At 36.3% G+C, this 13,153-nt stretch overlaps 1 protein-coding gene across 2 annotated transcripts; it reads left to right on the plus strand.

The window, feature by feature from the left end:
- Positions 1-4,746: 4,746 nt before the first annotated feature.
- On the plus strand, positions 4,747-9,818 carry hlfb (HLF transcription factor, PAR bZIP family member b). 2 transcript variants are annotated; one of them, XM_042735811.1, is made up of 4 exons: positions 4,747-5,020; positions 5,563-5,895; positions 6,929-7,143; positions 7,969-9,818. In XM_042735811.1, exons 1-4 carry the CDS (start codon positions 4,912-4,914, stop codon positions 8,185-8,187), a joined length of 876 nt encoding a protein of 291 aa, XP_042591745.1. In that variant the 5' UTR covers positions 4,747-4,911; the 3' UTR covers positions 8,188-9,818. The 2 variants fall into 2 exon arrangements, with proteins under 2 accessions (XP_042591745.1, XP_042591746.1); XM_042735812.1 differs by having other exon boundaries at positions 7,972-9,818.
- Positions 9,819-13,153: the final 3,335 nt, after the last annotated feature.

The raw sequence follows: 13,153 nt of genomic DNA on the forward strand, positions 1-13,153 counted from the left end.
AGTGTCACAGTAAAGGGTCTGAATACTTAGAACCATGTGATATTTCAGTTTTTTAATAAATGTGCAAAAATGTCAACAATTCTGTGTTTTTTTTTTTTCAATATGGGGTGCTGTGTGTACATTAATGAGGAAAAAAAAATTACGTAAATGATTTTAGCAAATGGCTGCAATATAACAAAGAGTGAAAAATTTAAGGGGGTCTGAATACTTTCCGTAACCACTGTATATATTGTCTAGAAATTGCAAGATATGAAGTCAAAATTGAGATATAGACTCTTGATTGCAAGAAAGTCAGAATTGTAAGAGAAAAGGTCACAGTCACTTTTTTATTTTGTATTCTAAGCTGGGGGGAAAAACTAAATTGTGAGATGTAAACTCTAATTCTAAGTAAAAAGTCAGATTTCCAAGATCTGATTTTCCTAAAATTGTCACATGTAAAATTAGTCTTTTTGAAAAAATTCATAATCGCAAAATGTAAATTAAATAAACAAAAAAAAAAAGAATTGCGAGACGTAAATTCAGAATTTTGAGAAAAAAGTTTATATTTCACAATTGCTTTTCTTTCTTAGAATTGCAGATTTGTATCTCACAGTTATGAGATAAATAAGAATGTCTCGGTTACGTACAAATATAAATAGGGTATAAATAGGTGACAGGTGCATCCACTCATCAGGTTTTACGTAGAGGAGCCAAGAACTTGTCCCTGGCAACCAGCGATTGTTCAAAGTTGTGGCATGGAGACATAACGTCTCCGTTCCCTCCATCAGGGAATGAGGGTTATCTATGTAACCGAGATGTTCCCTGTCTGTCGGTCAATTCAAGTTATGTTGATGACAACATTAGGGGTCCATGGAAAGCGCCACAACCTGAACCCTGTCACAACCCTAAGGCGTTGAAAATTTTGACAAGCAGCCAAATGCTACGCAAAGGTCGTAAACTTTCCAATGCCTCAGAGCGAATTCGCTGATCTTGATACCGGCAGGGACCCGAGATTAGTATACCGCTGCTGGTGATAGCCAAGCCACTGTTCCTTTCACCTCAGAAATTTCTTAACAGAAGGGATTTCGACCTTAAAAGAAAGATTGCTTTAAGTCTTTCCTATTTGTTGTTACAGCTTGGCAGTAACGACAGGGAAGCTAGCCTTGCAGAGAAGGGCACTATGGAGGCCACATCCTACCCATAGGGAGGTATCATGTGGAGACACTGATATGGACTGACCCAGGCATGGGGCAGTACTACATATGGAATGGGTCTCTGAGGCAGGTACTACCTGAGAGTAGTGATGGAACGACTACCAGTAGATACTGACAGAATTATCTGTCAAGGGAAGACACAGGTTCACTGAGAGGGGAACTTTACCATGAAAGAATACACATTTGGGATCGCCCGAAGGTAATCAAGACATATTGACACCTAGCCCAGTACAGGGGCTGACCAGAGACCCGGGCAAGCTAACACCGATACTGGGCCTGGCATCAGACTGCTCCGCCCAGTCTGACTGCCGGGGGTGCTGGAGGATTTGGAGAAAAAGGCGCTCGTATCCCTAGGTGAGGGGGGATGGCACAACAAGCATGACACAGGCCAGCTCTTTCCACCAATAATGGTGTTCTGTGTCGCCCAGCCTGCAGCTCTACAGATGTCTGCCAGAGACGAGCTGTGCCTCAACGCCAATGAAGAGGCAACGGCTCACCTTGGGATTGGTACGCCAAGACGATGGCATCCACTATCTAGTGGGCCAACCTCTGCTAGGAGACAGCCTTCCCTTTCTGCTGACCTCAGTATCAGACAAAGAGCTGCTCAGAGCTTCTGAAGCTCTGGGTTCGGTCTACAGCAATGCCAAGGCTTGCGTTTTATCTTCACCTCCTGAGTCTTTCTGGTAGAACAATAACTTCTCCCTCATGTCCATTGGCGACATCATAGCTTCACATTCTTTCTGATTTGAGTGATCCTTCTCTATCAAGCTAACTAACATGTTTAACATGAATTCTTGCTAAATATGCACTTATATTATGGGCTGTTGGCATGAATTGTACTCGTGATAGAGCGGTGGTGGTGCGCTCTTGGAGGGAGTGAAAACCACGTCACTCCGACTTTTAAAAAATCCGCTCCTCGCTCCAATCAAAATCACACCGCTCCACTCTGCACTCCGCTCCCACTACGCTCCGCTCACATACTCTAAGTGGGAACCTTGGGCATGTATCCAGGTTGGAGTCTCAGGACAACGTGAGAGTAGGCCAACCCAAACACAAGGCACTCTTCGCTTACCAAAAATTCTTGGAGGTCCCCGACCCTTTTGATGGAAGTGAGCATGGTCAAGAGCACTGTCTTAGCAGACAGCAATTTAAGCTTGACTGAGTCCAGCGGCTCAAAGGGACCTAAGGATTTAGCAATCTGATTATGTCAGTCCAAGATTACTCAGATGCATAAGTGCGTAATTCAGGAATGAATAGCCCAGACATCATTAGCAAGTTTTGGTAAAACTTGTCCAAAAGATGACAGTAATTATAATGAATTAATCATTCTAGAGAGTAGTTACAGTTTCTGTTTAGGTCTGCCTGCCCTCCAACTAGTTGCAATCTGTTTCCAGTTTGTCAGACACATGTTACAACATGTGGTTTAGTTGTTCCAAATTAGAGGAGGAGTTGCCAGTCCTGGCCTACTTTTCTGCAAAGCAACGTCACATCTGATTGCTTTAGCAACCGGTTGCCAAGGTAACAAAAAGAAGAAAGACAAGTTCTATAGGACTCTGATAGAAAAATCCATTTGCCTTTTCACTCTCAGGTTTGTGTATTTTGAAAATCACTCACATTTACTGTCCATTTATGCACATTAGTCTTTTCTGACCATTTATCTCCAGTAGGTAACAATGTATTTGGATCAGCTTTAAACTGTAAAGTCTGTCACATACACATAAAGGTACTTTAAAAAGAAAACATAGTACATAAGTCATTTGTTCTTGCTGCAATTTGCAAGGGATGACAGGGAGGTGGCTCCCAAAAAAGTGTACTAGCAACAACGATTACGGGAACAGTTGAGCACATACCATAAGTTTAAATCACCAGATGAAGCTTTTCATTTTTCACATTTCAGAAGTGTTAACAGGGCGTTTATGCTTTGTGAGCATCCTTGGAAACAGTAGGTCACACCCATCTGTTCAGTTGATGCATTATTCTTACCACCTATATAATGAGAATGGTCATATATTATCATTTGTAGAGTTATATTGTATGGTATAGCTTTAATAATATCCAACTTTTGAAGAAAAAAAAAAAAAAAAAAAGAATATTTATAAAACATTTGAAAACACTTTTTAAAGCCTCCCTCCCTTGGATATTGATTTTTGGCCTCCAAGCTGACTGACTCACTGCCTACCTACCTTTCCAAAAAACTTGATATACAATCATCCTATCCAAATCTAGTTTAACCTAAATGAATGATGGTTGTAGTGTCAATGGTGATGCATACTTATAATTATTTTTGAACAATTAACTCTAATAAACACACACACAAATTGGCGCACAAAACAGTAGAGTAGGTCAGAACAACAGTACTCTTTTTTGACACAAAATTAGACAATTGTTAAATTTCTGAACTACTTACTTTTCTTCAAAGCAGGCAAATATTAGGCTTTATCAAGGTTTGAGACACTAAAATTTGTTACTCTTTCAGTTGTCCTCGTTTTCATTTTTATGAGTAAAATTAGAGTATAATGCTCTCTAATACACAAGCTATTGAACCATGACAGCACATGATGTGTTTGATAAATTTATGCTTAAAGTTTGTCATTGTAAGTGCTCAGATGAACTGGAGCTGGTTCACGATCTGTTCAGGTTAAGCCACGCCCCTTTATTTGACTGAGCGTTTGATTTTTCCACCGCGTGTAGGCCTACGTGCATGGGATGGGAACTTCACTTCTTCTAGTGGCAGTTTCAAGCCTTCAGACTTCATATTTCTTCACGCTGTTAAAATGTATCCAATCTTCGATCTATATTTAGCTGAAATTTATCTTTCGCACAGTTGATTTGCATGTAGACTCCACTAGCAGAGGGCAAAAACGTCCACTCTAAACTGTGTTGCCAGATCTCTCAAGAAACATGAGCAACTTTAGTCATGAAGCAAGGTTTAAGAACTTCCACTTGTGCAAAACAAATTATTTACAAATTTCTTCAAAAACACAGAGTAAGTAAACATATTGAAACAATTAATTAAATAATCTCATTACCATCATGGGCGTTTGTAGGTTTTTTTCATGAGTATTATGGAAAGACACCATGAAAAAAGTAGGCCTATTTTTTGATACTCTTTTTTGATACTGTAATGGAAATATGGATATAGCCTACAGTAAATTGTCTTTACCTGTGTTATAAATTTGTTCAGAAGCTGCACACACAAATAAAACCTCTTCATCACTGGCAATCTATAAAAGACATCTGGTAGTTTTGTTTCCTACAGTGGATTGTGGGAAAATATCCACCTCATCCAGCACTATATATATATACTTTGTGTGGATTGTGGGAAAATATCCACCTCATCCAGCACTATATATATATAAGTTAGTCCAGCACTATATATATATAAGTGAGAAAGCATCCTAACCTAACCAATATCACACACAGAAAATATAATTATGGCAAGAGGATATGGCAACACATTCTCTAAACGGCTAGCAAGTGGAGCGAAAGTGTTCATCTAACCCCGCCTCTGACTGTTTGACGTCACATGCCTCAGTCTTGACACATGGTGATGATCATCAGATTTCTTACACACACACACGCACACGCACTTCAAGCCGGTGCTGTAGAGCAGGATCTATCCTCACCTTTCGTTATAAGACGAATGTACTTTGTTCTGTATATCCTTTCATTTCATTTCAATTTTTAAAAATAATTTTTGCAGGGAATAAGAGAGATTATGTCCAGACAGCTCACAATGAATCCAGCTTTCCTACCTCCGCAAACTAACGGCGTTTTGAAGGCGCTCCTGGAAAAACCTCTGAAACTACCTTTGCACCAAGATGAAGGTGATCAAAGCTTTCACTCTGTTACATTGCTGCGTATGGAGAACAAAAAGTTTTGTAATAATGATACTTTTTACTGTAACGAACTGTCATCTAATCCTGCGGTGATCTCCAGAATAAATCGCTATTTATTTGTTTTTGCTGTTTTTGAACATTCATTTAACTCTTTGTGTGTTGTGTTTTATTAATGAATAAACTTCAATTTTAAATGCCACATTAAATTCATGGTTTAATTTTTGAATGTCATTAAAGACAGTACCTTGAATGTTAACAATGAAGACATTTGTGTTGAAACTAAAACCTTTTAAAAAAAGGTAAATATTGCAATGTATCCTAATTTGTCGTTGCAACAAGTTAAATGTTTGGAAAATTGATTTCTTTACTGTGCATAGCCGAGACTGCAGCTAACAGTCACTCAAAATAATAATAATAATAATAATAATTATAATAATAATAATTATAATAATGTTATTTATTATAATAATTATATTAATTTTTGATTTAGTATTATTTTTTTTTTTTTGATAATGGTAATATTCTTTCAGGCTACGTGAAGGAGAGAGAGAAGGTGAAAAAGCTGGAGGAAGAAGGAAACACTCCTCAATCAGCTTTCTTAGGGCCAACGCTTTGGGATAAAACATTGTCTTATGATGGAGACAGCTTTCAGTTGGAGTATATGGATCTAGAGGAGTTTCTCTCTGAAAATGGCATCCCCTCTAGTCCCGCACAACATGACCAAAGCCTCCATCACCAGCAGCCGCAGCAGGCTTCAATGCCTCAGGGCTCCATCTCAGTCATGGACCTCAGCAGCCGGGCAATCACCTCCATCCACACGGGCATGGTTCCTCAGAACTGCCTCCACAGCCCGGGCAGACCAGGTACTATGGCTTCTGCGTCCCACAGTGACACTTCTTACCCATTTCACCCCACAGATAAAAAAAAAAAGATCCTCAGAAAAGATGTTAAGCTGGATCAGATGTCACTATCTAAATATGACAGTGTGTGGGTGGTAAATGGGAAACAGAGTATGTATTTTAGTTTAGTGAGTGTGTGTCGGAGTTTGCTCTGTTCCTATTCTTTGTCATATTGTTTTGTTTCATATTAATATTAAAAAGTTACTAATAACTTAATTATAAGATTGTCAAATAACACAGATATGATAATAATATGATAATGATAATAATAATAATAATAATAATAATATCTGCTGTTAAATTATCTGGTTGCTTGTTTGATGACAAGCAACATTATATTATGTTGTATGTAAAAAAAAGAAAGAATGAAAAATCAGTTGAAAAGCAATGTTTTTTTCTGATACATAAAAAAATAAGTAGTCAATTGTAAAATCTGCTCAACCCTCAACCCCCCCCCCCCCCAAGCCTTAGAGTTCATTTGTGAATGGAAATCTGAAGCTAGCCTATGATGTTATTTTCCTCTGACTAATGTTTGCAAACCGACGACTCTTTTTCTAGTCTGAACACTTGGCAACATTTAATCATAGTTTTATGGAAAACTAAATGGAGTGTTGGAATTGTGGATTTGTATCTGGAAAATTATTGATCTCTTGTTTAGTTAGGTCTTTTTTAAAATCAGCTTTTATTAATTTTTCATACTGAATATGTTATCTCAACACGGAATATCAATGGAGAATAATAATTCTCAAATACTCAATTTGTTTAATTTTTGACCAATAAACATGAAATGTCTTTACAAAAAAAAGAAAAAAAAGAAAAGAAAATATGTTTTACCAACAGTACTAGAGCATTTGATTTGCACTTTGTTTATTCTTAAAGTCTTGTGCACCACCTAGTGGAATGAAACGCTCATGACAGCCTTAGTTACAACACATTACCTCTGAATTACACTTATAACATGGAGTCAACAGTGAATAGATTGTTTTTCCTCCCACAGTTTTGCCTCCATCACGTAACACACCAAGTCCAGTAGACCCCGAGTCCATTCAGATACCAGTGAGCTACGAGCCCGATCCGGCAGACCTCGCTCTGTCCAGCGTGCCAGGCCAGGAGGTTTTCGACCCACGCAAACACAAGTTCTCCGAAGAGGAGCTGAAACCTCAGCCTATGATCAAGAAAGCACGCAAAGTCTTCATTTCTGATGATATGAAGGTAACTTGGGTCTAGTTATACAGCCCCCAACAGAGTATGTTTGGTCACCCGTTGCACCCTTCGCCATTGACCAGCTGGGCAACAGGCTCTTGCTAAGAAGCTTATTTCCGTTCATTCATCCTCTGGCGGCCTGACCCATGTGATCTTCCTTTTTTCCTGGTATCGTTCCAGTTCTGCTGGGTTTAGGATTAAAGGATTTGCCGTTTTTAATTTGTTCAAAAAAAAGTGGATTCCTACCCAGCTTTGCAGAGTAGTAAATTGCTCAAAGCTGATTGCACGGCAGCGAATGCGTGAGAAAGCTTGTCATCACAATGACAATGATAATTAGTCATAATCATCTGTTCTTGTAAATCTAAATTAGATGTGTAGAAACTATTTACCCTGCCTATCTATCCAATCTATCTAGTTTATACAAACACACATATATTCATACCTTAATTTATTTAAAAAAAATTGAAGATTTCACAGGAAAAGAAAAAAGTACTACACTGCAAAAAAATTGGTGCAAAAACAATTTTGACTCAGAAATTGCTAGTACATTTCTCACTAATTACACAGAAAGTAACACATTAAATTAGAAGAAAAAAAGTACTCCAAAAAGAATAAATAAGAATAAATTATCAATCAGACAGAAGGATTCTCATAAACTGGATTTTCAGCTACATTTTGATCATGTTGACAGTTTAGAGGCTTTTTTTATGATACATTAGGCTTTATAGGGTTAACATAACCATTAAAAAACACTAAATAATCAGAGTAATCGTGACATAATGTAACTAGGCGCTCCCATCTCTTCCCCACCCTTTTTATTCTGCATATTTTGAGCAGGATGAAAAATACTGGGCACGGCGCAGAAAGAACAATATGGCTGCCAAGAGGTCACGGGACGCTCGGCGTCTGAAGGAGAATCAGATTGCCATCCGGGCTGGTTTCCTGGAGAAAGAGAATGCGGCTCTCCGTCAGGAAGTTTCCGAACTACGGAGAGAGCTGGGGCGGTGTAAAAACGTCTTAACCAAGTATGAAGCTCAACACGGCCCTCTGTGAGAACACCTGGTTGCTCTTCAACTTCCCTCACCCCTGCCCTTCTAATTCGAAGGACAATATTCTTGGGTTAAAATCCGCAGGGCCTGTTTTCCAGCCAGCCCTCACCTCAGTCTGTTTTTGGCACCTTAGAAGGCAGAAACGTTTCATCGTGTGGTTATTTCAGACATCTTTTAGAGATCTACCTACTCTCTTTCTCTATTTGTTATCGCAAACAAAGCCACCGTTGTTTGCAGATCGTGTTACTTATGGTTTTACTGTGTTGTAGCATTTGTCCACAAACGTTTGCCTTGATTTGTCATAATTTAGCAGTCAAATCTGAGCTAGTGGATCTTCTGCTGTTCCTCTACAGACACCCATAGCGTTGTGTATGAGAGGAGTACATGTGCATAGCTGCTTCAGGTGCGTAAAGGTTTTGTGTCTCCGTAAAGACATTATTCTCACAGACAGAACAGAATGTAGCAAGATTTGAGAGTCTGAATTCATAAAATAACTCTATATGACCATAAATATTAAATATCTGTATATCCCTATTAGAAACAGACAATCAATTTGCTTATGAAATGAGGATGCCAGGTAATGAAAATCTGTGCCACATGGAGCTTGATTGAAATTGGCTGTTTTTTTTTTTTTTTTTTTTGTATGTGGTTAATGACTTTCTTTTTAGTGTTTACACTGATTTGAAAGTTTAGTTAAAAAGTCACACCCAAACTTTTAAATCCTGAGAAGCTAATTTAGTTTAGGTAGAACTGCCTGCTGCAATAATTCCATCAGATTCAGCACAGAGTGTCTGCATTAGCATGCTTTTGAGTTCAAGATGTGATCACGGAAAGTATATTGAACAAGGTCCTAATGTCCTTATTGCTAACACAAAGAGGCAACCTGGTATTAAGAGTCTATTGGAACAGATGTGTTGCCTTTTGTTGGTCAGTTGTGTAATGAATGTAGTACAGTGTATTTTATGTCTCTCACTCTTTACTACAGACCAAATTATATGAAATACAATGTTATATAAGGTTATATTGTCATAAGGCAATTAAATGTTTTTACAAAGTTATTCTTGTTTTTGTACAGTATTTTCATATGGATTTCTGAATATATCTATGTAATTTGATGTATACGGTATATTTATAGGGAACAAACTTTATGAAAAAAGTTCTAAATTCTACAGTTAACTGTATATGGGCATTAATACAGTACATTTAGTACCATGAACTTTGCATTGCGATCATAGTTTCTTTACCTATTCTTATACAGGCACTTTAGTATCATGTGCATCAGTATCGAAACTGTTTTTCATGGTTACGTTTTCTTTTGTTGTTAAATTATGTTTTCAGTACCTTTCATGTTTTGGTTGTGATGTACCTTCTTGAAATATGGTATTATTTGCCAAACGTGGTAAAAGAGCACTATTCTTGGCCACATAGAATGTTGTCAATTCTTGTATATTTCAACCAACAATATGTATTTTATATTAAATATATTAAATTGCAGCATGTTTAAATTTTAACATTCTTTCCTCAGATGATTGTTTGACTTAAATATTTGCAATATGTTGTCTGTTGTGGTCCTTTTTGGTTCCCTTTTCCTGTTTCATTGCTCTTAATGAAAATAAAAAGCTTGTGAAAAGCTGATATTTGGTGCTGTTGTGGTTAATGAGTGAGATTTTTGGCTTAATTTGCACAATGAGCTCATTAAGGGCCAAATAACTGAAAGAAACTTTTTGTGGTTTATTGTACTACTCTCACAAACTACTAGAGGATTGAAAAATTATAGATGTTATTTTCAAATGTACCACTAGAGACCACTGTCTATCCAAAACTGCATGTTTGTTGTCACAATTCTGTCATTTGTGTTACAAAATATTCTTGTTCATCATCACTGGCTCATCAATGTCATCATCAACAGCAGATGTATCAGTAATGGAGATATATATTTGAAAAGGAATATTTGATATTGGAGATATGATTGTAGAGATATGAAAAAAGATTGTTTTTAATGTTTACGTGCAATGCCTTTTTTTCACATAGTATATGTATATAAATAATGAAATAATGTCAGTATTTTATATATATATATATATATATATATATATGTGTGTGTGTGTGTGTGTGTGTGTGTATACATATATTTACACAAACACAAACATTTATACCCATACACTTTATATAATGTTAACTTGCAATTTCTTATATTTATATATATAAATAATAAAATAAAAATTATCTATCTATCTATCTATCTATACACTTTATATAATGTTAATATATACATATATATATATATATATATATATATATATAGATAGATAGATAGATAGATATTCAGCTAAGCAGTACATCCCTTTGACATGCATATGTGTGTGTGTGTGTGTTTACATATATATATATATGTTGTAAAATGGGCTTCCTGTCAACTGCAAGACGGTCACTACATTCCTGCAATGACATGTTCAGAGCAGACCGCCAGTACGTGCTGCTTCTGGGTGTGGCCTAAACGACCTCTTACTCGAGACAAACACAGATGACTTCCTGTGGGATTATGTGGCTTTTATCAAATAGACTAGGAGTTATATAAAGCCATTTGTAAATGCAGAGGGAGCAGATTGGGATCTAACATTAATCCCAGCCTGCGTTCAGCCTGGCTGCAATCTGAAAGAAAGGACAGGCAACAGGAATTACAAACCTTACACTGGTCACATCCTCTTCCTCCACTGTCCATACCCTTGCTTGCCCTCTCCAGCTCATGGCCAACACAGGATAACTGACCCTGATCAATTGAAGGCCAGTGTTCAATTTTTGCCACATGCAATTGGTAGATTGATTTAGACCTATTTTCTTTGTAAATTCAGTTAGGAATAATTAAAATGATTCAAGATTTACTCAGATTCAGGAGCAGTTGGAGCACAGCTCTTAACATACTGATACATACAGTACGGAAGCTTGTTTCCACCACAGGATAAAAACGAAAAAAAAAAAGTAATTGAGACTTTTTTATTTAGCAATTCTGAGAAAAGAGTTGTGACGTAAACTCACAATTGCAGGACAAAAGTCAGAATTGCAAGAGATAAATTCATAATTCAGAGCAATAAGTAAAACTTGCAGGTTTACATCTCAGAATTGTTTTGTTTCCCCTCTCGGAATTCTGACTTTTTGTTTGCATTTCGGAATTGTGATTTTTTTTTCTCTGAATGCTGAGTTAGAGTAAATAGACAGACTCAGATGTAAACTCAGAATTCTGAGGAAATAAAAAAGGGAAAAATTGCAAGTTTACATCTCAGAATTAATTTTTCCCCCCTCTGAATTTTTAGTTTGAATCTTGGAATTTTTATTTATTTTTCTCAGAATTCTGAGTTAGAATAAAGGAAAAAAGTCAGAATTGCGAAACGAAATTCAGAGCAATAAGTAAAAATTGCAAGTTTACATCTCAGATTTGGTTTTTTTCTTCTCAGAATTCATATATTTTTCTTCAACTTCTGAGTTAGAAAAAAATAAAAAAAGTCAGAATTGTTTGATGTAAACTCAGAATTCAGAGAAAAAAGTAAAAATTGCAAGTTTACATTGCATTTTCCCCCCTTCAGAATTATGACTTCTTTTATCAGAATTCTGAGTTAGAATAAAGAAAAAATTCTGAATTGTGAGATTTAAAGTCACAATTACTTTTTTAATTTATTGCAGAAATAACCTTCCACAGACACATGCAAAGAAAAGTACAAGTCTGATTTGAAAAAAAAAATGTATTTGCTTTTATTCACGTTATATTAATGAGAACAGTAATTAAATATCACCACTCTTTTATCACTTGATTGTCAAATAAAATGTATTTGCTGAAAAATATTTGTACTTTTTTCTATTATTATACTTCATAAATATAGTTCATAAATATATTGCATTTTATATGATTTACTGTAGCTCAAAATTGCTCAAAATCATAGTGCTAGCAATGCCAGTGTCATGGGTTTGATTCCTGGGGAACACACAATGCCTACTATCAAAATATAATATACACAGAATGTAAAGTAAGTTGCTTTGGAAAAAAAGCAAAAATGCATCTGACTCGATGACACCAAATGGTGTCATCAATGTTGACTGAATTAGAATTTCCTATGTATTGCTTAACTGAGACAATATTATTTCATTATTGTAAATGTATTCTTTATAATATACCTATATGTTTACACATTTACAAACACACACATTGAAACTTCACAATGAACACATTCAAAATGTATAACTTATATACTGAACTGTTGTACAATATATAGGGCAACATTCATGCCTTTGACAAACCTGCAAAATCACATGTCATTTCTTCAACAGATAACATTATGACTGTACATGTGTCCAGACATTTGCACTCTTCAGGCATGCACATGTGTCTTCTACTGGCCTCTATCCAGTGTCCAGAGGATAAAATAACTCCATTTCCATGATGAAATTGTCCACAATAAACTAATGAATGCAGATGGATGCTCTGAAATAGAGAAGAGAACAGACCACCATTAAAGATTTACTGACTGCGCCTCCAGTGGCAAATGCTATTTGTATTATCAGAGTACTGCTGAATGTCACAGGGTCATGTTACGTAATTCTAATGGTGAACGCTGTCCCTTTAAACAGGTGCTAAATGGAGATCAAAAGAACAACAGATTGCAAAATATATGTACAGTAGGTTTATAGAAATGTCATATAATAAATACCTACAATGTTTCATTTGATATTTGTTTTTGGCAGGATATTCCAAGTATGGAAATCAAAAGATTATCAGCAAGAATTCATACCATGCTAATGTGATGTCAGCATTACTGCACATATACAGCCCAGACTGATATCAAAAATGGCAGATATGATACACCTGCTGTCTGTCAAACTGTTTTATAAAATGTACCATAAAAGGATGACTATGCCACTTTTATATAGCCAACAATCACACCAACAAAAGGGTTCTGAAGCATCTATTTGCACACAAA

The sequence above is a fragment of the Cyprinus carpio genome, chromosome B12 (assembly GCF_018340385.1).
Source record: "Cyprinus carpio isolate SPL01 chromosome B12, ASM1834038v1, whole genome shotgun sequence".
In the NCBI taxonomy this organism is placed as follows: Eukaryota; Metazoa; Chordata; class Actinopteri; order Cypriniformes; family Cyprinidae; genus Cyprinus; species Cyprinus carpio.

Bases quoted from the DNA above. Each gene is read 5' to 3' on its own strand.
- hlfb (XM_042735811.1), top strand. From the start codon at position 4,912: ATGTCCAGACAGCTCACAATGAATCCAGCTTTCCTACCTCCGCAAACT. The intron at 5,896-6,928 runs GTACTATGGCTT...TTCCTCCCACAG, and splicing joins CCACAGCCCGGGCAGACCAG to TTTTGCCTCCATCACGTAAC. The intron at 7,144-7,968 runs GTAACTTGGGTC...GCATATTTTGAG, and splicing joins TCATTTCTGATGATATGAAG to CAGGATGAAAAATACTGGGC.